General features: G+C 46.1%; 1 protein-coding gene and 1 long non-coding RNA gene across 3 annotated transcripts in view; one reads left to right on the top strand and one right to left on the bottom strand.

Annotated features, from left to right (window-relative positions):
- Nucleotides 1-14,271: 14,271 nt before the first annotated feature.
- Nucleotides 14,272-24,294, top strand: part of ubr1 (ubiquitin protein ligase E3 component n-recognin 1) — a 212,272-nt gene continuing 202,249 nt past the window's right edge. For both annotated transcript variants that reach the window (XM_068039752.1, XM_068039751.1), the window contains exon 1: nucleotides 14,272-14,363. In XM_068039752.1, the coding sequence (XP_067895853.1) occupies nucleotides 14,280-14,363 (84 nt within the window). In that variant the 5' untranslated portion in view covers nucleotides 14,272-14,279. The remainder of the gene's footprint in view (nucleotides 14,364-24,294) is intronic.
- LOC137374006 (uncharacterized) lies at nucleotides 19,140-23,387 on the bottom strand. Its single transcript, XR_010975750.1, has 3 exons — nucleotides 23,303-23,387; nucleotides 21,078-21,232; nucleotides 19,140-19,384 (listed from the first exon to the last, which is right to left on the bottom strand). It is a non-coding gene; the product is annotated as an uncharacterized lncRNA (long non-coding RNA).

The following is a 24,294-nucleotide window of genomic DNA, read 5'->3' as shown; positions in this document are numbered from 1 at the left end:
TGACCCACCCAATGTAAGTTTAACTCCTCCCTCTGTTACCATTGAGCTTCCATTACCGTGCAAGTGTCACAAACAATTTATTCAAGCCGTCCCTCCCCCCATTCCAACTCCTATTACCATCGAAATGCCTGCTCTGACCCTTGATCCTTCTGAATATTATTGCTGAGTCCCCTTCCCCTCCCTATGATGCTGTAGATTGCCCAATCCGAAGTCTTGACCTTGCCCCCTCCGACAGAATCCATTCACCCCCTGTGACTATTCCCTGTGCCAGCCAGTACCCTGAATTTCCCCACAGCTCCCCGACGTTTATTTATTTATTTAGAGATACAGCACTGAAACAGGCCCTTGAGCCCACCGAGTCTGTGCTGACCATCAACCACCCATTTATACTAATCCTACACTAATCCCATATTCCTACCACATCCCCACCTTCTCTATATTCCCCTACCACCTACCTATACTAGGGGCAATTTATAATGGCCAATTTATCTGTCAACCTGCAAGCCTTTGGCTGTGGGAGGAAACCGGAGCACCCGACGAAAACCCATGCAGTCACAGGGAGAACTTGCAAACTCCGCACAGGCAGTACCCAGAATTGAACCCGGGTCGCTGGAGCTGTGAGGCTGCGGTGCTAACCACTGCGCCACTGTGCCGACGTTGAGAGCACTCACCCCTCCCTTTAGGCCCTTCATGACCATCTGTTGACTGTAATACTCAAATCCACCCAACATCCCTGCAGCTGCCCTCCGCCAGCTTCAGCAGCAAGAACAGCCACTACATACCCTGGACACTCCCCTCCTCCCTCCCCTGCTCCTCCATGTAGACCCAATAACCTCACCCTGTCCTCCCTGGGTTCCCTCCTCTGCTCCTTCATGTAGACCCACCCATGCCTTCGCCGCCATCCCCGGAGTAGAATCGCCCTTGCTGGTGCTGAGTCGGGAGCCAAACATCCATTCCAATGTTGGTGTTCCTTTTGCCGAGGAGTTCAGGAAAGGAAAACACTGATCTCAGACTCAACTACACAAAGCCGACTGTTGCGTGCCACGTTCAAACCAACGTGAACTGGGTGGCACGGGAATACTGCTCGCCGTTCACTTAATCTGGCAGGTAGGACTTAATTGGAACCAAGTGTCGGATAATAGGTATTCATGATAGGTAAATTAATGCAAAGCAGCAATCTGCCACCATGCAGGGGGAACCCCAGAATGTTGCAAACAAATTACTTAATTTTGGTAAAACATACCACCGTCGGAAATCCAAAGAAACCACTCACGCCTAATTAAATCACCCCACAAGCCACCAAATCTGCTCTTGCAGAGCCCATAAAATTCCACGCATTGAATCATTTACGGCACAGAAGGAGGCCATTCGGCCCATCAAGTCCATGCTAGCTCTCCAGGGAAGCATTCAGTCAGTCCCAGTCCTCCGCTTGAGCCCCATAACCCTCGAACCCAGTGCCCAGAGATGAAATGCCAATATCTAATCAACTGCCCTGCACCCCCAATAATTTTGGAATCTCTACTGTTTTTGTAATAGTTTTAAGTTGAATATCTCATTACTAATTTCTCACCTTCTGTTTCCGTATAATTGTTTCATCCCAAAATAAACTTAATTCAACCTATGGTTAGTTATCAATTGCCCTTTGAGGAGGACAGGAATTATACACAGCTCATGTTTCTTTCAGTGCAATTCCCATGGGAGAAGGATAACTGTTAGTCCAGTAGTATAAATATCCCATTCATGTCAGGAATAAAGTTTTGAATCATACGAAATACTGATTAAAGAGGTGTTTAAAAGGAAATAGATGTAACAGTCACTTGCATTTAGATAGCACCTTTAATGTAGTAAAATTTAGTTGGGCTGCTTTTGCTGACAGCGCAACCACTAGGTGGAGCAGTACTTGCACATGTGCAAATGCAGCCTCATGCACTGAAACGTCACTGTCTGCAATGTTTTTGGCAGCTGCCAGTAGTAAAGATGGCTGTGCTCAATTTATCACAAAAACAAAAACAAATGAAACCCAAATGCCCACAGTGGTTGCGATCACTGCTTCCATCCCACCCACAACAGTACCCTGCTCTCTCCTGCCATTATGCTTCTCTTCGCCGCTGCCTCCCGTGCCTGTCTGCTCACCACTTGCTCCACGCCTCGCCACTTCTCCCCACTCGGCCACTTGCTCGCCACTTCACCACCCTATCCACCTGTGGGCCACTCGCTTGCGGCCTTGCCACTTCTTCCCCTCTGCTCTGCCTCTGCTTCCCGCTCTGTCCCGCTCGCAGTCTCCCTCCCCTCCCCATCTTGTCACTGTCGCTCTCCCCTGCTTCCCCTTTGCGGGAAAGAAAGGCGGCGATTGCGGGAAGGATCAGGGACCTGAAGCGGCATGGAGCGGGGAAGCAGAGGCAGAGCAGGGGGGAGGAAGCGGCGAGGCTGGGAGCGAGTGACCCACAGGTAGGTGGGGGGGTGTTGATGGTGAAGCGGCTAGCAAGCGGCTGAGGGAGGAGACGTGACGAGGCGGGGAGCAAGCAGACGTTGCAGTATGCAATGACATTTTGGTGCGCATGCGCGAATTAGTCCTGACAAGCTGGGTGCTGAAGTAAGCTGCTCATGTGCAGCACCATACTGACAGCAAGAGTCCGTTGTGTGCATGTGCGAAACTGGGAGCACTCTGATGACGTCAGGACTGGGCTGTGTTGTCAGTAGTCACTTTGAATTTAGTTTGGCTTCCGCCAGGGCCACTTGGCTTCGGACCTCATTGGTCTAAATATGGACAAAAGAGCTGAATTCAAGAGGTGAGGTGAGAATGACTGTTCTTGACATCAAGGCAGCATTTTACTGAGTGTGGAATCAAACAGCCCTAGCAAAATTGAAGTCAGTGGGAATCAGAGGTGAAACTCTCCCCTGGTTGGAGTCATACCTATCACAAAGGAAGATGGTTGTGATTGTTAGAGGCCAAATATCTGAGCCCCAGGACATTGCTGCAGGAGTTCCTCAGGGTAGTGTCCTAGGCCCAACTATCTTCAGCTGCTTCATCAATGTTCTACCCTCTATCATAAGGTCAGAAGTGGGGATGTTCACTGATGATTGCATAGTCCTCAGTACCATTCGCAACTACTCAGATACTGAAGCAGGCAAGACCTGGACAACATTCAGGCTTGGTCCGTTAAGTGGCAAGTAACATTCATGCCACACAAGTGCCAGGCAATGACCATCTCCAACAAGATAAAATCTAATAATTTCTCCTTGACATTCAATGGCATTACTATTGCTGAATCCTCCACTATCAACATCCTGGAGGTCACCATTGCCCAGAAACTGAACTGGACCAGCCATATAAATACTGTGGCTACAAGAGCAGGTCAGAGGCTGGGAACTCTGTGACAAGTAACCCACCTCCTGACTTCCCAAAGCCTGTCCACCATCTACAAGGCAGAAGTCAGTAATGTTGCTGGAATACTCTCCACTTGCCTGGATGGGTGCAGCTCCAACAACACTCAAGAAGCTTGACACCATCCAGGACAAAGCAGTCTGCTTGATTGACACCCCATCTACCACCTTAATCATTCACTCCCTCCACCACCAGTGCAATGTGGCAGCAGTGTGCACGATCTACAAGATGCACTGCAGCAACTCACCAAGGCTCCTTCAACAGAACCTTCCAAACCCACGACCTCTACCAACTAGGACAAGGGCAGCGGATGCATGGGAAGATCCCCATCTGCAAGTTCCCCTCCAAGTCACACACCATCCTGACTTGGAACTATATCACCATTCCTTCACTGTCACTGGATGTAAAACCTTGAACTCCCTCCCTAACAGCACTATGGGTGTACCTACACCACATGGACTGCAGTGGTTCAATAAGGTGGCTCACCACCACCTTCTCAAGGGCAATTAGGAATGCGCAATAAATGCTGGCCTGGCCAGCGACGCCCACATCCCATGAATAAATAAAAAAATTTCTCCAAGGCACATCACAGGCACGTTATTAAAGTGAATCTGACACTGAGCCACATAAGGCGATAATAGGATAGATTGGCCAAAGAGGTAGGATTTAAGGAGCATCTTAAAGGAGGAGAGAGAGGCGGAGTGGTTTAGGAGAGATTTCCAGAGCTTAGGGCACAGGTAGCTGAAGGACAGCTGCCAATGGTGGACCAATTAGAATTGGGTTGCTCAAGAGGCCAGAATTGGAGGAGTGCAGATAGCTGAGGTTCTAGGGGTGGAGGAGTTTATAGAGATTGGGAGGGACAAGGCCATGAGGGATTTGAAGACAAAGTTGAGAAATTTAAAATTGAGGTATCACTGGACCAGGAGCCAACGTAGATCAGTGAGCATAGCAGAAATGGGTCAACAGGACTTGGTGTGAGTTAGGACACAGGCAGCAGGTTCTACCCTCGTTTATGGAAGGTAGAACTTGGGAGGCTGGCCCGGAGGACGTTGGAATAGTCTGGAGGTGACAAAGAAATGGATGAGGGTAGCAGCAGATAAACTGAGGCGGGGCAGAGGCAGACAACATTACAGAGGTGAAATTAGGCTGTCTTAATAATGGCATGGATATGCGTAGGATTGCCAACTCTGGCTGGACATATTCCTGGAGGTTTCATAACATGACAACCCACCTCCAAATGCCTCACCCAGTCAAATGGCGTTCCCCCCAAAACCAGTCCCACATCTCCCATATTTTTATAACCAAGAAGTGGAACTGTTCAAAGAAAATGAGGAAAATAAAGAGGTCATATATTACTTGGAAAACAAGAATCTAAATGGGGTAGAGGAGCAAAGGGCTCTGAGATAAAAATATATAAATCAATAAAATTAGCTATGCAGGCTAATAAGGTGTCAAGAAAACCCTATATGCCAAATGAGAAATATTAATTACATCGGTTGGAAACTTACATTAGACTTTTAAAAAACTAGTCAAGGTGGCCACAGCAATTTGCATCTGAAACACCTTTTCATATTCAAAAGATCCACCCGGAGTCAGAGATTTGAGCAGCATGGACCCAGAACAATGGCTTGCTCTAAGTGACTGAATTACCTAAAATGGCTTCATTAGCACAGCAGTCAAGGCAATCCTAACATATTGCCTTTGAAAGAGAAAACCCCTTCCAAGTGTAAATTGGCATCCTGGGGCATGTGGAGCCAATCCCTAACCTTGAATTTCTTTAGAAGGTTCCAGAAAACCTGAAGCAGCCATGTGACTATCTGTCCATCTTGGGGGGAGGGAGCTGGTTTTGTTGCCTTTGGACAAAGAGACAAGCAGTAACTGAGACTGCAGCAGCAGAGGAAGCTGTGGGCTTTCCTTTCTCTCTCTCTCCAGAAAACATCAAGTTTGAAAACCGTCTGCGACTGTGGACTCTCCAAGCCTACAGACTGCTACAGCCAGGGCAGAGAGCCAACTACAATTCTGCCTTCAAGAAAACCCTGAGCAAAGCAAGTCAGCCAACGTGCACTTTGACCAACCAAGGACTTCAAGAGTACAACTCCAGCCAGACAATCACCGAAATATCCAATCTCAAACTGTGTATTTAACTTTCATTTATCCTGGACTTTAATCCAACCAAAAACCCTACTTTCCATTTTGTAATCTGTTTGTGTGTGTGATTCTCGTGTGAATGTGTGCATGAATGTGTAGTGTATTGTTTTAGCATTTTTAAATCGGGATTAGACTGTTAAGTATAATAACTTCTTTCTTGTTTAAAGTCAAGAAAACCTGTCTGATTGGTTCTTTCACAGTAAAGGTAAAAGGTAAAACACTCATAGAGGTGGTAAGCACAACTACTGTTTAAAAAAGGAATAAACCCTGCTGCGGTCAAATAAGAGGAAGAGTGAGAGGGAAGCCTGAGACCCCCCTCCTCACCTTGGCCATAACAAAGGCCTTAAAAAAGAATGATTTTTCTCCCTGGGTTGCTTGCAGTTGTGTCCTGGAGATTAATCTTTAACTTCTGGAGATTTCAAGACAATTCTGGAGGTTTAGAAACCCTTCTCGAGCATGGTGATGGGTTTCCATACATGCCCAACATCTGGCTACTCAAAGCAGAGAGGTTTTTAAATGTCAATGGTGTCATAACATCTGCCTGGATTCCCTTTTTATTTTTAGTCAAATGCAATTATGATATTTAACTGGGATAAACTAATCTTGCCAAGCAACTTGGCTCAGTTTCAGATCACTTTTGAGAGAAGCCGATTTATAGCTATTCAAGGAAATCAATCTGCCCAAATTCCCTTATGCAGTGACAATACCCCTTTGATTCAAACAATTTCCTTTTCATTTTCAATTGACGAAGTTCATACAAACACACAGCTGCTACTTACTTTCATTCAGAAATTGTTACCCATCTTGTGCAGTTATCTCTCTTACAAATAGCTAATGAGCCAAAGTTGTTCATTCAGTACAGAAAACTTAATAAGTAAATTGTTTGTTTCAGAAACTGTTAATTTTGGCTTGATATTGATCACTTACAAAGTGTAATAATATAAAGATATATTAAGGAATAGAAAACAAACATTATAATATTGACAAATGTGGTATCTCTAATATTGAGTTGCGTATTTCCAGGTAGTGTGAGCGTTGAGCATTATCTGAACTTGGGAGTGTGAGCATTGTGCCTTGTCTGAACTCTGTAGCCTGCCTGATAATGACTGGATCAAATTACATATTGAACCTCACCATGAAGAGAACGTCAATGAAGTGCTGTGAGTCTACAGCTTGACTGGATCCAATTACACATTCCAGGTGACTCCACAATGAGTAGCTAATAAATCAGAGGCAGGGTGGGATTTACAGCACGCAGTCTATTTACTCTGGAACAGCAAAAATAATCTATTTGCTGTGATTCAGCTGGTGGCACTCTGAGTCACAAGGTTCCAGATTCAAGTCCCAAGTCTGGGGCGTGAGTCCTAAAATCAAAGCTGATGCTCGCTTTGCAGAACTGAGGGAGCGCTGCAATGTTGGAGGTGCTATCTTTTGCATGAGACGTTAAACTGAGACCCCGTCTTCTTGTTCGGGTGGATGTAAAAGATCCCATGGCACTATTTTGAACACGAGCATGAGAGTTATCACTGGTGTCTTGGCTAATATTTACCCCTCAAGCAACATCGCAAAAATACAGATTATCTGGTCATTATCACGTTACTGTTTGTGGGAGCTTGCTGTGTGTATACTGGCTGTCGCATTTCCTGCATGACAACAGTGACCGCACTTCAATAAGTTTTTCATTGGCTGTAAAGCGCTTTAAAACATACGATGGTCATGAAAGGCACTATATAAATGCAAATCTTTCTTTCTTCATTTAAACAGAGTCACTATGAACTACAGCAAACACAGTCTCGTTACTCAGCAGACAGTCTATTAGAAAGAGTGTCGACAAACTACAGCAAACAGCATTCATGAGTGAAGCTACAGCAAGGTCTCCCAATAAAAGCAGGATTATTTCTCCAGCAAAATGCAATGAGTGAAGGATAGTAAAATCAATTCCAGCCACTCATGACAGGACGATCACCAGGCATGATTTGATGTGGGAATTACCCAATCATCTCCATTCTGGTCAAGAATAGTGGTGGCACTGTATGTATCCAGAGATTTCTGCCATGCCATTTTACTGGTGTTGTCAATGTAAAATGTTGTTCATTACAATGCAGCCTACATACATACATACACATTTTAAATACACATTGATTTAAAAAGTACATTCTACCATCCACTGAAGGGTAATGAAGATTACATAATACAAATCTCTCACAAAAAGATTTGAGAAAGTTGCTCTGGCAAGTCAGCCACACCACCCAAAGCTCTGGTTTCTGTGATGCAGCTTTGCTTATTGCTTGACATCTTGCTGTAAACATGATTTTGATTGATATTGGAGATAACCGCACTGAAAGAGACATAGTTCATTGACAGTTAACATATCAGAAAGGAACATAGAAATATAGTGAACAGAATAGAATTAGCACAGAGATGCTTTGAAAGCAACCTGGAAATAACAGTTAATAGGTCACTTTCTATGTCCAGCGAACATGACAAAGCAATTAAAATGCTCGTCGAATACAGTCCCCACCATTTACAGTGGGTGTGTTGGTATTAATGCGATTTGAGGTGGACAGGTATGCCGTGCCACTAAGTACACCTGCCTAACTGTGTACTGGTAAAATAGTGGGAATAGTCTGTATGTGCAAATCCAAACCGTAATTCTATGTGTTTCCCTTTTTCTAATCTACAGTTCCAGCTATATAGGGCTACTCTTCAGAATACTGGGACGCAGGTTTATCTCTGCAACATCCCTGCTCCTGACTCGTGGTACTGTAGGAGCAGGAGTATCATTAAGGTTCTAGTTTAATAGAGCTATTTCAACAACAACAACTTGTATTGTCTTGTATTTATATAGCACCAAGAAAGGGAAATGACATGGTCAAGTCTGCCCAAAATAGCCAGCGCCCTTAATACGTTATAAACGCGTGCCTTTGCAATTAACTTAAGTAGAAATGCAAATGGTTAGTGTCTTCTGGAATGGAGCACGAATCTCACGGGCACTGCTGATAGCAACTAGGGTTGGCAACTCTGGCTGGATGCCTTCCTGGAGGTTACATTAAATGACAACCTGCCTACCAGTGCCCCACATCCAAGGTCCCACCATTGGTTGCCCAACATGTCCATTCTTTTGGCACACTGTCTTCATCCACCAATTGGAAAGCAAGCAGACTGTTCATGATTCAATTGGATGATTCTGGACAGTCAAACAGCCTTTTCGCCCCTAATTCCTAAATTTGTACAAAGTGTTCAACCACAACGGAGAAAAACACACCATTTTTTTATGTTCCAATGACTTTTCTCCTGGATTGCTTGCAGCAACGTCCTGGAGATTAATCTTCAATTGTTGGAGACTCCAGGACATTCCCGAAGGGTCGGTAACCCTACTAGCAACTCGCACTCTGCATTCATTGTTGCCGTCTACGCACTTTCTCTCCTGCTTGCAGGTCTTCTGGTTCTCAGAACATCTCGCATGACAGCAGCTAGCAGACATGCTAACTCATGACTTCATTGCAAGAGATGCGATTTCTGAGCCTTCCTCATGATCTCACGATTTTGTAAATGCCAGTGCAGTGGTTCACAAACTGGGGTCCATGGAGCCCCTAGGGATCCATTGAGACTCTCCAAGCGGTCCATGAAATAATCTCTCCAGCGAATGAGAAGGAAAAAAAATGGCAAACTGCCTGCTTTGTATAAATTAACTGTCCCGCACAAGGAGCTGACAAGTTGTCCACCCCAAAGCTCTCAAATAATCGCCCTTCTTCACGATGATGGACGCCTCAGCTGCTGTGGTTTTCTGTGGTGAGTCTCACATTTACTTTTGGTCGGAGGAGAGGAGAGGAGAGGGGAGGTGGGAGGCCAGCAGCTGCTGTGATACTCGGGTGCATTCACTTTGGACTCCTGCGGTGAGTAAGTGCCTGGCCTGTTGAGCGTCTCCAGCATTCTCTGTTTATATTAATCTCTTGTTGGTTTGATTTTCATAACCGTAGAAATGCTGTCAGTTGGACTTGCTTAAATCTTCAGCAATGTAAATTTCTTGAATGATTAAATAACACTCAGTAACTTGGCTGAGCTTGTACAGGTCTGCAAAATATTCCTGAGAATGTCACATTCAATGAGTACTCCTGTAGTAAAATTGGAGGGAAGGAAACTCACATGTTTATGGGAAGTTTTAAAAAAAGCCCTGCTTTGAACCTGTTAAATATCTAAATGGGGTGAGAGGTTGTTGTTACTGATTTTGCCAATAGCTATTTGTTTTGGATGTGATCTGTGAACTGATTTGCTATGTATACTATTAACAGGCTATCTTTAACTGCATTAAAAGCAATTCAGTTGCCAAGCACTAGAATGTCAGTGGAGTAACACTTATTCTTTATCTCTGGTTTGTCTGGTCTGTCTCACCACTGTCTACATTGTTGAAATAGTCCTCAAATTGCTACTTTAAGTAAATACCTGTTTTCTTAAAATCATTATTAAAACAGTGTTTAAGCAGCACTTCCATATTATGAGTATTATGGCATTATAATTTGGATGGGGGGGTCAGCGATTACTAATCCATTTGAAAACGGGTCCTTCAGACAAAAAAGTTTGAGAACCACTGCTCTCGTGAACAGATCTGCATGGGTTTAAAACATTATAAAACTTCAAGAAATGCTGGAAATACTCAGCATTTCTGTCTGTCAGCATCTACACTCCAACACTCTGCTCCCCACCTGAAGTTAAAGACCAGTTCTATGAGGAACTCCACAATATCATCAGTAACATTCCTAATACTGAACCTTTGTTCCTGCTGGGGGACTTTATCACCAGGGTTGGGGCCGACCATGACTCATGGCCCTCCTGCCTTGGGCACAATGGCATTGGAAGGATGAATGAGAATGGACAGAGACTGCTGGAGTTGTGTGCCTATCACAACCTTTGCATCACCAACTCGTTCTTTCATACCAAACCCAGTCGCCAGGTTTCATGGAGACACCCAAGATCACATCGTTGGCACCAGCTGGACCTCATCGTCACAAGGCGAGCCTCTATGAACAGTGTCCAAATCACACGCAGCTTCCACAGTGCGGACTGCGACACCGACCACTCCCTGGTGTGCAGCAAAGTTAGACTCAAACCAAAGAAGCTACATCACTCCAAGTAGAAAGGCCGTCCACGCATCAACATTAACAGAATTTCTTATTCACAGCTGTTACATAAGTTTCTAAATTCACTTGAAAATGCCGTTCAAAACACTCCTGCAGGGGATGCAGAGACCAAGTGGGCCCACATCAGAGACGCCATCTATGACTCAACAATGACAACCTATGGCAAATGTGAGAAGCAAAATGCAGACCGGTTTCAGTCTCACTTTGAAGAGCTGGAACCTGTCATAGCCGCTAAACACACTGGACTGTTGAACTACAAGAAAGCCCCCAGCAAGTTAACATCCATAGCACTGAAAGTAGCCAGAGGCGCTGCACAAAGAACAGCCAGGTGCTGTACAAATGACTACTGGCAACATCTATGCAGTCATATTCAGCTGGCCTCCGACACCAGAAACATCAGAGGAATGTATGATGGCATTAAGAGAGCTTTTGGGCCAACCATCAAGATGATCGCCCCCACTCAAATCTAAATCAGGGGACGCAATCACTGACCAACGCAAGCAAATGGACCGCTGGGTGGAGCACTACCTAGAACTGTACTCCAGGGAAAATGCTGTCACTGAGACCGCCCTCAATCTCTGCCAGTCATGGATGAGCTGGACGAACAGCCAACAAAATCGGAACTCAGTGATGCCAATGATTCTCTAGCCAGTGGAAAAGCCCCTGGGAAGGATGGCATTACCCCTGAAATAATCAAGAGTGCCAAGTCTGCTATACTCTCAGCACTCCATGAATTGCTTTGCCTGTGCTGGGCTGAGGGAGCAGTACCACAGGACATGCGCGATGCCAATATATAAGAACCCTCTATAAGAACAAGGGTGACCGCGGTGACTGCAACAACTACCGTGGAATCTCCCTGCTCAGCATAATGGGGAAAGTCTCCGCTCGAGTCATTTTAAACAGGCTCCAGAAGCTGGCTGAGCATGTCTACCCTGAGGCACAGTGTGGCTTTCGTGCAGAGAGATTGACCATTGACATGCTGTTCTCCCTTCGTCAGCTACAGGAAAAATGCCGTGAACAACAGATGCCCCTCTACATTGCTGACATTGATCTCACCAAAGCCTTTGACCTCATCAGCAGATGTGGTCTCTTCAGACTACTAGATAAGATCGGATGTCCACCAAAGCTACTAAGTATCATCACCTCATTCCATGACAATATGAAAGGCACAATTCAGCATAGCGGCGCCTCATCAGACCCCTTTCCTATCCTGAGCGGCGTGAAACAGGGCTGTGTTCTCGCACCTACACTGTTTAGGATTTTCTTCTCCCTGCTGCTCTCACACGTTCAAGTCTTCAGAAGAAGAAATTTTCCTCCACACAAGATCAGTTGACAGGTTGTTCAACTTTGCCCGTCTAAGAGTGAAGACCAAAGTAGGAAGGTCCTCATCAGGGAACTCCTCTTTGCTGACGATGCTGGGTTAACATCTCACACTGAAGAGTGTCTGCAGAGACTCATTGACAGGATTGAGGCTGCCTGCAACTAATTTGGCCTAACCAACAGCCTCAAGAAAACGAAAACGGACAGGACATCACAAATGCTCCATCCACCAATATCGGCGACCACGCTCTGGAAGTAGTTCAAGAGTTCACCTACCTAGGCTCAACTATCACCAGTAACCTGTCTCTCGATGCAGAAATCAACAAGCGCATGGGAAAGGCTTCCACTGCTATGTCCAGACTGGCCAAGAGAGTGTGGGAAAATGGCGCACTGACACGGAACACAAAAGTCCGAGCGTATCAAGCCTGTGTCCTCAGTACCTTGCTCTATGGCAGCGAGGCCTGGACAGCGTATGTCAGCCAAGAGCGACGTCTCAATTCATTCCATCTTCGCTGCCTCCAGAGAATCCTTGGCATCAGGTGGCAGGACTGTACCTCCAACACAGAAGTCCTGGAGGCGGCCAACATCCCCAGCTTATACACACTACTGAGCCAGCGGCACTTGAGATGGCTTGGCCATGTGAGCTGCATGGCAGATGGCAGGATCCCCAAGGACACATTGTACAGCGAGCTCATCACTGGTATCAGACCCATCGGCTGTCCATGTCTCCGCTTTAAAGACGTCTGCAAACGTGACATGAAGTCCTGTGACATTGACCACAAGTTGTGGGAGTCAGTTGCCAGTGATCACCAGAGCTGGCAGACAGCCAGAAAGGCGGGGCTAAAGCGTGGCGAGTCGAAGAGACTTAGCAGTTGGCAGGAAAAAAGACAGAAGCACAAGCAGAGAGCCAACTGTGTAACAGCCCCGACAACCAATTTTATCTGCAGCGCCTGTGGAAGAGTCTGTCACTCTAGAATTGGCCTTTATAGCCACTCCAGGCGCTGCTCCACAAACCACTGACCACCTCTAGGCGCTTACCCATTGTCTCTCGAAACAAGGAGGACAAAGACTCAGCAGCTCTGGCAGCATCTGTGGAGAGTGAAGCAGAGTTAACGTTTCAGGTCAGAAGTTCTGATGAAGGGTCACTGACCTGAAACATTAACTCTGCTTCACTCTCCACAGATGCTGCCAGACCCGCTGAGTGTTTCCAGCATTTCTTGTTTTTATTTCAGATTACCAGCATCTGCAGTGTTTTGCTTTTATTATAAAACTTCAGACAGGTTTTATTCACTTTCTCTGAATTATTTATATTTTACGGGGAAGATGAGTGAAAGATTTGGAATATATGATTTGTAGGTGTGCATATTTCCAAGATTATTTAGTGAGGTGCCAACATCTAATGTTTTATTAGATTGAGAACCAGCCCTTACAGGAGACGCTATTTGTGGGAAATAACTGCATTTGGCATCAGCAGGCATTCCAGATCCATTGACCTGTTTTTCCAGTTCGGCGGTAATCGTCACTGATCACTGAACCCAGAGATTTCCTTACAGAGCATTTCAACTTATTCAGTATTGCCTAAATTTCCATGTTGCTATGTTTTTTTTTTGAGGGCAGATGAGGTCATTAGTTCCTATGCTGGTTAATATTTGACACATTACAAGGGAACATGTTTCCACTTTTAACAATTCTGCATCCGTCTTTTCTGGTTTTGTTTTTCAATATTGGTTGATGTTTGGGGGGAAAAAAACAGCTACTCCTGACTTATTGAGCGAATCTCTTGATTTTTATCAGCTTGTCTCTTGAATTATGAGGTGGCTGACATTACTGTGCTGGCGTGAAACTGAGCAAAGATACTGAACTACAGGGAGCACAAACTTACTGAGTGAAATGAAATAACAGTTGCAGACGCCCCACTCTCCAGAAGATGTTGCGCGATTAAACCTCCAGGCATACCTCCAACCAAAGTTGACCAACCTAGACAGAATCATGGGTATATATATAAATAAATGTTGAAAATCTGGCATAATTTGAACAACTTCTTGAAAAATGCAACAGTTTGCAATATCTGCCATTCTTACTGATAATTTACAACACGAATCATTTCTCATAATAAACTTTTTTTTTGCTTTAAATTCTCCAGCTGGCTTCCTTTCCTCCCCCTCCCTTCTCCTTTGGGCACCTGCCGTAAAGGGTCGGCGGCCTCAGCTGGAAAACTGTGGGAAAGTGCGGCTGTCTGAGTGCTGGCCGCCGGCACTCGGTGAGTCCGCTTTGCGACAGTGGTGAAGATGGCGGACGAGGCGCCGATGCAGCCGAGTGTCGGTCGACAGCTGGGACCCCGGGGCGGCCCGGAGCCCGAGCAGGTGGTCGGGGTGAGTCCGGGGAGAGAAGCTGCTGCATATTGTCAATGTTTATTCACATACTCGGAAATATTCTGTCAGACTCAGCACTGGCTGCCGCCTGCGGATCTCCACCGCTAACGGCGGACCACAGAGTTTCGGGTAATGGGGGTTGGGAGGGAGTCCCGGGTAATAGGGACTGGGACTCGGGGGTGGGGAGTCCCGGGTAATAGGGACTGGGACTCGGGGGTGGGGAGTCCCGGGTAATCGGGACTCGGGGTTGGGGAGTCCCGGGTAATCGGGACTGGGACTCGGGGTTGGGGAGTCCCGGGTAATCGGGACTGGGACTCGGGGTTGGGGAGTCCCGGGTAATCGGGACTGGGACTCGGGGGTGGGGAGTCCCGGGTAATCGGGACTGGGACTCGGGGGTGGGGAGTCCCGGGTAATCGGGACTGGGACTCGGGGGTGGGGAGTCCCGGGTAATCGGGACTGGGACTCGGGGGTGGGGAGTCCCGGGTAATCGGGACTGGGACTCGGGGGTGGGGAGTCCCGGGTAATCGGGACTGGGACGTGGGGAGTCCCGGGTAATCGGGACTGGAACTCGGGGGTGGGGAGTCCCGGGTAATCGGGACTCGGGGTTGGGGAGTCCCGGGTAATCGGGACTGGGACTCGGGGGTGGGGAGTCCCGGGTAATCGGGACTGGGACTCGGGGGTGGGGAGTCCCGGGTAATCGGGACTGGGACTCGGGGGTGGGGAGTCCCGGGTAATCGGGACTGGGACGTGGGGAGTCCCGGGTAATCGGGACTGGGACTCGGGGGTGGGGAGTCCCGGGTAATCGGGACTGGGACTCGGGGGTGGGGAGTCCCGGGTAATCGGGACTGGGACTCGGGGGTGGGGAGTCCCGGGTAATCGGGACTGGGACTCGGGGGTGGGGAGTCCCGGGTAATCGGGACTGGGACTCGGGGGTGGGGAGTCCCGGGTAATCGGGACTGGGACTCGGGGGTGGGGAGTCCCGGGTAATCGGGACTGGGACTCGGGGGTGGAGAGTCCCGGGTAATCGGGACTGGGAGTCGGGGCTGGGGAGTCCCGGGTAATCGGGACTGGGAGTCGGGGCTGGGGAGTCCCGGGTAATCGGGACTGGGACTCGGGATGGGGAGTCCCGGGTAATCGGGACTGGGACTCGGGGGTGGGGAGTCCCGGGTAATCGGGACTGGGACTCGGGATGGGGAGTCCCGGGTAATCGGGACTGGGACTCGGGGGTGGGGAGTCCCGGGTAATCGGGACTGGGACTCGGGGGTGGGGAGTCCCGGGTAATCGGGACTGGGACTGGGGGGTGGGGAGTCCCGGGTAATCGGGACTGGGACTCGGGGGTGGGGAGTCCCGGGTAATCGGGACTGGGACTCGGGGGTGGGGAGTCCCGGGTAATCGGGACTGGGACTCGGGGGTGGGGAGTCCCGGGTAATCGGGACTGGGACTCGGGGGTGGGGAGTCCCGGGTAATCGGGACTGGGACTCGGGGGTGGGGAGTCCCGGGTAATCGGGACTGGGAGTCAGGGTGGGGATCAGTGTCCTCGTCCTTGTTCTTGTTCCCCTCATCCCGCTGATTCCTTTAGGGTAGATGGAGGATCGTTAACTTGGATCAATGTTGAAGATGGGTCACGTGTTGAACATTCGGCAGGAAACAGCTTTTGCTTTTTTTCAGTTCAGAGTCCCGTTTGCCCAAACTTGTTTATAAACCGAACCTGAGAAGGATTTAGTCAGTCTCTGTTAGTGTGTCCCTGTCTGTGTGTGTTATGGGTGTCTGTTGCTATGCGTTCCTGTTTGTTTGTGTGTGTGTGTGTGTCCGTGTCCCTGTCTGCCTAGGTCCGTGTCCCTGTGTGTGCTTGTGTCTCTGTCTCTCCCTACGTGTCCCTGTGTGTGTGTGTGTCCCTGTCTCCCTGTGTGTGTGTGTGTCCCTGTCTCCCTGTGTGTGTGTGTGTCCCTGTCTCCGTGTGTGTGTGTGTGTCCCTGTCTCCGTGTGTGTGTGTGTGTCCCTGTCTCCGTGTGTGTGTGTGTGTGTGTGTCCCTGTCTCCGTGTGTGTGTCCCTGTCTCCGTGTGTGTGTCCCTGTCTCCGTGTGTGTGTCCCTGTCTCCGTGTGTGTGTGTCCCTGTCTCCGTGCGTGTGTGTGTCCCTGTCTCCGTGCGTGTGTGTGTCCCTGTCTCCGTGCGTGTGTGTGTCCCTGTCTCCGTGCGTGTGTGTGTCCCTGTCTCCGTGCGTGTGTGTGTCCCTGTCTCCGTGCGTGTGTGTGTCCCTGTCTCCGTGCGTGTGTGTGTCCCTGTCTCCGTGCGTGTGTGTGTCCCTGTCTCCGTGCGTGTGTGTGTCCCTGTCTCCGTGCGTGTGTGTGTCCCTGTCTCCGTGCGTGTGTGTGTCCCTGTCTCCCTGTGCGTGTGTGTGTCCCTGTCTCCCTGTGCGTGTGTGTGTCCCTGTCTCCCTGTGTGTGTGTGTCCCTGTCTCCCTGTGTGTGTGTGTCCCTGTCTCCCTGTCTCTGTGTGTTTCCCTGTCTCCCTGTCTCTGTGTGTTTCCCTGTCTCCCTGTCTCTGTGTGTTTCCCTGTCTCCCTGTGTGTGTGTGTGTGTCCCTGTCTCTGTGTGTGTGTGTCCCTGTCTCTGTGTGTGTGTGTCCCTGTCTCTGTGTGTGTGTGTCCCTGTCTCTCTGTGTGTGTGTGTCCCTGTCTCCCTGTGTGTGTGTGTTTCCCTGTCTCCCTGTCTCTGTGTTTCCCTGTCTCCCTGTGTGTGTGTGTGTCCCTGTCTCCCTGTGTGTGTGTGTTTCCCTGTCTCTGTGTGTTTCCCTGTCTCTGTCTTTGTGTGTGTGTGTCCCTGTCTCTGTGTGTGTCTGTGTGTGTGAGCTTGTCGCTGTGTCCCTGTCTCTGTGTGTGTGTGTGTCTCCCTGTCGCTGTCTCTCTGTGTCTCCCTGTCTCTGTGTGTCTGATTTGATTGAAAATTGTTATTCAGAAGTATCTAGTGGGTGGGGGGTGGAGGGTGAAATGCGGGGGTCAGGGCAGAAGTGACCTGTTCCTGTGTTACAAAATAACTGATTTGGAGATTCATCAAAGGGAATGTGGATATTATTTAGGTTCTGTCATGCTTAAGCACATAAAAAAGCACCCTGCGTATGTCCTGTTGTTGCCCACTTTCACCCACTTTCCCTTTGCCCCAACATTGGTGTCCATCGGAAATTTACCTGTATTATCGATGCTATATAATTATTCCCTGTGACTGTTCTCAGCTCTCTTGCAGTCAGGTTTTTGTGCCTCTTTCTGTTATTGACTCAGTTACAGTCATTTATGTTATGCGTCTGGAGGAATGCAAGAATCCAGGGTGATTTTGCATCTCTCTTGCCCTACCAAACAGATGATGATGCCTGTTAGCTCCATCGTCATGTTGGTTGAATTCAGCTTGGTTGGGAATTGATCCTGGGACTTGACTGGTCTGCATGGCTCAGTCCCACTCTGGAAGGTGAATTCATGCTTTAAAAAAAAAATGAAAACAGCCCTTTGTGTACTCTTAAAATGATCCCTCGTAAAACTGTTAAAAATTTTATTACATTACAAAATGCTTTCAGTAACCTACAATTAAAAGCGTTTTGTTAAAAAATCTCTCTGCTGGACTAGAAAAGTCCAAAAATGGCCAGGAATCCCTTGAATAGCAACTCAAGACAAAATCAGTTAGCCAGTAAAAGCACTTAAGAATTCTTATCTGGCTTAGCAACAGCGCAAGGCAATGGTTTTGTGTGCTTGCTCAGAAAGAGAGCATTGGGTTGAGAATAGTTAGCAGCACTTCTTATATATTTCCTGTAATATGCAGTTAACTGAAATCAGTTAAAATCATTTTAATGCCTCAGTTCACATTGTATGGTTTGAAGAAGAGACCTGTGTTTTGTCACAAAAACTCCCTCCTCCTCCGATGGTTTTAATTCAAATGCAACACAGTTAAGTTTGCTTTTAAGAACATTGCTTATCTTAGGGTTCGGGTGACATTCGCTGAACTGTTCGAGGTTTTGCTGTCTTTCAAAAAAGGACGTTGAATGATCAGGAGTAGATTGTATTGTGACCAGCATGCTAACTGGAACTGGCAACTACACCAAATATGTATTCATCACTGGGTTTGCTTGCAGAATGAGTTAGCTAATTATTTTCCTTCCACAAAATATGAACATTGTTTTCTCCAAATGATAATGCATTTCTAAAATAAACAGATTCATCGCTTGCAGCTGGAGAAGAGGAAGCTGATGGTGACATATGTCACTGCGTGGCAGGCCATTGTTTACCTCAGCAGCAAATAAAGCATTGAACAGGCAGGCTGGTCAATCAGGTGCTTTCCTTCCAAAATCCACACAGTTTATGACCGAGCATGGACTCTGCCCACCCATTTAAACTTCCAAAAGAAAGACCGAGAGATAAACAAAATAGAATAATGTGATTTATTTTTCCCCCAACGTTTGGACTGATTGCTGTAGTGTAGTGATTGTTACTGGTGTAGTAATCTGGAAGCCTGGACTAATAATTCAGCCGTTTCCCTTTGTCAGACCCCACACCATAGTCATAATTAGGTAGTTGTGACAAAATCACAGATAAATCAACATTTCGCATTCATACTACAGTCACTCAGAAAGAAGCAGCCTCTGATAGCATTTGGAATTATTTAAAATTATTGGTAAGTTAGATCATTTATTTATAAGAACAAGAGTTTTAAACAGTGACATGGATGGTGTATTGTTTCACACATAAAATACTGCAGATTTTGGAAATCTGAAATAAAAACGGAAGATGCTGGAAATACTCAGCAGGTCTGATAACTCTGTTGCTCTCCCAACAGATGCTAACGTTTCAGGTCAATGACCTTTCTTCAGAATGACACCCTACCTTCATCAGTGCAGTACTCCCTCAGTTCTGTACTGGAGAGTTCATCTGGGTTATGTGCTCAGATCCCAGGAGTACAGCTTGAACCCACAGCCTTCTGATTCAGAGGTGAGGGAACCACCATTGGGCCATGGCTGACGCCTGTATCTGGAATCCACCTGATAATGGCATCACAAATTTTATCTGTCAAAAGCTTTGCTTATTTCAGTCACAGTGCAGTGGTTAGAGTCACTAATTGTCTCTACATCTTCGCCAATCCTATGCTAATTGCTAAATAATATTTGTATTTAAGATGAGGTCACCATTATGATTTGCGTTTGTATTTTGGCCCAGCTGCCACCCAGTTATCATCAGGAATTCCTTCCTTGGGAATGAATGGGATTCAGGTCACAGCAAAATTCTGCATTCCCATTAACAAACGCAAATGACTGGACAATTAAAATGCATCTCATTTGGTGTGAAATCGATTTGCTGTTGGATCTGCTGAGTATTTCCAACATTTTCTGTTTATAATGTATTATTCCGCTGTGGCAGAGCTGTAATGCTTTGGAGTCGCAGGCTGAGGTCAGTCAGGATTGTGCTGGTTAGTTTTGGGCTGCAGGTCTGAAGGCCTCTGTTTTCAGATTGTCTTGCATTGGGTGACAGTGTGATGCGTAGGGTATGATGTCTCCATGAATTGGATGAATTTTTAACATTGTTAAATATGGGGCAGCCTGTGGAGTTTTTGTCCAATTTACTTTGGGTACGTGGTGTCAACTGTTGGTCTGTTTTCAAAGGAGGAACATTCCATCTCCAGTACCCTGAAGTAGTGAATATGTACTTAATTCCATTTTAGAAGTTACTATTGAATCTGCTTCCAGCACCCTTTCAGGCAGTGCATTCCAGATCACAACTTGCATGAAAAAAAACAGTACAGCATAAGGTCTAGAATGCACTGACTGAGAGTGTGGTGGAGACAGGTTCAACTGAAGCATTTATGAAGAGGAAGAATGTGCAGGGTTACGGGGAGAAGGCAGGGGAATGGAACGTAGTAAATAGCTCTTTTAGAGAACAAGTGTGGACACGATGGGCTGAATGGCTTTCTGCACAGTAACGATTCTGTAATAGGTGGCTATTTTCCCCATTGTGCCTGCATCTGCTGTTTGAGAGAACTTTTGGGAATGATGTGATTAAAAATTGCCTGCAGTACCAGTTCTGCAGATGTATATTAAGAGTATTGAAAGGTCTGCAAAAATGCTTCCTCAAAATATATGAATAAAAAGATTTACTCCTCAATGTTGTGTTCAGCAATCTTATACTAGTGCAAAATGTTTTTATTTGTCCAGGAATTATGTGGGAGCTTACATTAACATAGCTTTTTCATCTTAATTCCTGTTATTAGCTGTTTTTTACATTTAAAATATCCACTGATACTTCCATAGTGTTTGACCATGCAAGTAGCTAAGTGGAGGATTAGTGTGATACATTGATTCTATGAAGCAGATAGATCTCAAATCACCAGTGATTAAAGTTTCTGTTTTTAAAATAACACACAAAAAAAGCTAATGGCGTTCTAAAAGAAAGGCTTGCATTTATATGGTGCCATTCACAACCACAGGGAGTGCCAAAGTATTTCACAGCCGACATGTCTTTTGAAGTGTAGTCAAGTTGTGACGTAGCAGCAGCCAATTTACGTGCAGCAAGGTCCCACAGACAGCAATGAATTTAGTAATGCTGGTTGAATAATAAATTTTGGTCAGAACACTGATGCGAACTCCCCTGCTCATCTTTGAATAGTGCCCTGGAATCTTTTACCTCGACTGGAAAGGGCAGGCAGAGCCTCAGTTTAATGTCTCATCTAAGAAACCCTACCTTCATCAATGCAGTACTCCCTCAGTTCTGTACTGAAGTGTCAGTCTGGGTTATGTGCTCAAATCTCTGGAGTACAGCTTGAATCCACAGTCTTCTGATTCAGAGGCAAGAGGACCACCATTGGGCCATGGCTGAGACTTGTATCTGGAATCCACCTGATAATGGAATCACAAATTTTATCTGTCAAAAGCTTTTCTTATTTCAATCACAGTGCAGTAGAAGCAAATGCCGTATTAATGCAGTGATTAGAATCACTAATTGTCTCTACATCTTCGCCAATCCTATGTAAATTGCTAAATAATATTTGTATTTAGGGTGAGGTCACCATTATGATTTGTGTTTGTATTTTAGCTCAGCTGTCACCCAGTTATCAGGAATTTCTTCCTTGGGAATGAGATTCCGGTCACAGCAAAGTTGTGCGTTCTCATTAACAAACGCAATTGACTGGACAATTAAAATGCATCTCATCTGATGTGAAATCAATTTTCTTTTCTTTTCCCCATATTTTATGCTCTTGCTTCCCCCCTCCCCCTTTGGCATTCTGTAGCGAGAGAAGGGAGCGTCAGAACAAGCCCTGTCCCTTACTGCTTCACCATGCTGTTTATCTATTGCATAGTGTACTTTTTTTTCCCTACCAGTAGCTTCGTACTCTGTGTACAAAACAAACAGGATGTCTTAAAAATATCACTGCTCTCTACGGTCCAATGGGACATTATGGAGCGATCTCAGAAGGAACTCAATAAGCTTGGTTGCAAACTTACATTTGCCCTCCGATTCCAATCACCATATGTTGCAGTAATCTAGTAATTAAAGTGTTGTTTATTATAAATTTGGAAGCAGCCTGTTTTAGGATTAGCAGAAATGGTTACAAGTAAATCTGATCTATGACGACTCCCACCCCTCAAACAAAATTGTTTTCAGCTGTTGAGCACTAAAGCAAGGTTTTCACATGAATGTAAGAAATATGAGGGATTGTGTTATTTTGGGTGGAAGCTTGAGATTTTCTTTATCTGGAGTGTTCATCTCTGAATCTTGGGCTCAGTTCCAAGCCAAACTGATGGGATGAAAAGAACTCTTTTTTCTGATTGCTGGCAGGATCATACAGAGGTCAGCGGTAGTGTGGAAATAAACCAAGGAAAGGGTGTGCAAATGTGTGCAGATTGCCTCAAAAATGGCATTTGTGGGTGATTTACTCTCAGCTGGTCAAAAGCAAAAGATTCTTGTTCATTTAAGTTAGTTGTCTGACCCTAGTTTGTTTTCTTAAAGCATCTTAGTTGCATATTGTGGTAATTGTTGAGTGGAAATTTTGAAAGGTTCCCAGAAGAGAGTACGAAGTTCAGCGTTTTTGGTAACTCAGCAACCTAAAGAGTAGACTAGTGTAGTGGTTATGTTACTGGGTTAGTAATCCAGGGACCTGGACTAATAATCCAGAGAACGTGAGTTCAAATCACACTGTGGCAGTTTGAGAATTTGAATTTGGTTTCATATGAATTAGGAGCAGAAGTAGGCCATTCAGCCCCTCTAGCCTGTTCCGCCATTCAATAAGATCACGGCTGTTCTGTGTGTCTCATATTCCACACTCCCATCTACCCTTGATAACCTTTGATTCCCTTGCCTAACAAGAATCTATCTATCCCTACCTTCAAGTTATTCAGTGACCCTGCCTCCACCACCTTCAAATTTCCAAAAGTTTGAAAATAAACTGATATTGGTAAAAGTGATCATGAAGCTGTCAGATTGTTGTAAAAACCAACTGGTTCACTTATGCTTTTAGGGAAGGAACCCTGCCTCCTGACCAGGTCAGGTTTACATGGAACTCCATTCCCATGCCAACTGCCCTGTGAAGTGGCCAAGCAAGACACTCCGTTGTATCAAGCTGTTACAACAGTTCAGGAAGATTGCTCGCACCTCCTCAGGGCAACTAGAGATGGGCAATAAATGCAATTCTTGCCAGTGACACCCAAATAAAGGAAAAAAGTAGTAATGAATGCCCTGTTTATAGCAACTGGTACTCGTGCATCAAAATGGGCATGGACATGCTTTTGAACTGCAGGAAGGAAAATCCTAGTAAAGGCCTGCTCGGGTCTGCAAATGAGAACTGACCGGAGCCCGACAGAACCCCATCCGACCTTGAGCCCGTCCCGGTCCAAGTCCTTCCATTTTTTCCCCGCGCCCGACTCGACCATCAGTTAACCTACCTTACGTTTTTTCACTTTATTCCTTACCTGCACAAGCTTAAAATAACTGTAATAAAAAACCTTTCAAGTCCAAAATGTAAATTAACATTACAGTCACTTTTTTGAGGTGATTGAGTGTGTCCAAGCCCGAATGACGGACCCGGAAGTGCGACCTGAATCCGGCACATGTCGTTGGGTCCGTCGGGTTCAGATCGGGTAGCAGGCCTTTAAGTGCCAGTACTAGTATTACAAAAAGGGAAGTTAGGTGGTGCCGTAACTGCTTTCTGGTATGTGGAGCCATTCTGTTTTTCTAACAATGTGAATTACGGAACTTGTGGGTTTTAGTGAGAAAACTGTCACAGTGAACCTCCCATCACATAGTGTAAAAGTAACCAAGCTGTAACATGAAGCTTTATAATAGAGGGTGTTAAAATGATAGACTGTAAATGCTTAAATGAGCAATAGTTTTCATGCAAAGACATTTTATTTTTTTTCTGGAACTTCTAAGAAATGGTCAACAGTTCAGGGGACTAGTCAAAACGTTACGTGACTGTTCGGAAGAAATAATACTTGCTTACAGTTGGGTTCCACCGGTTGTGCTTGGAGACCTGTTGGAGTCTCAGTTTTCACACCACTTCTGTTTTCTTTCATATCTGGAAAATATTCATGTTTTCAGCCACTAGGTGTCACTAGTGCAAAGTTTTCCAAGTGGAGCACATTCCTACAGCCATGTTAAAATTGTTTTGCATTCCAAGCATGGAATGTGTCATGTGCCGTCTCGACATTTAAGATCTTAACTTTTCAGGAATGCTTCGTCAGATCCTCTGACTAAAGGTCATCAAGCTGAGGTGTTAACCCGACCTTTTTCTCTCCATGTGCTGTCTGGCCTGATGAGTGTTTTCGGCATTTTCTGTTTTTTACATGAACACATCTTAAAGGGACTGCTTCTTGTACACGCACCTTAGAGGGAACGTTGGTTGTAGGTGGAGTGACAAGTTCACTGTGGGAATGCAAATCAGTAACTGTCTTATTTGGTGCAG

This window comes from Heterodontus francisci, chromosome 9 (genome assembly GCF_036365525.1).
Source record: "Heterodontus francisci isolate sHetFra1 chromosome 9, sHetFra1.hap1, whole genome shotgun sequence".
In the NCBI taxonomy this organism is placed as follows: domain Eukaryota; kingdom Metazoa; phylum Chordata; class Chondrichthyes; order Heterodontiformes; family Heterodontidae; genus Heterodontus; species Heterodontus francisci.
The sequence above is the reverse complement of the archived record's forward strand: the minus strand, read 5'-3'. Positions and strand labels throughout refer to the sequence as shown.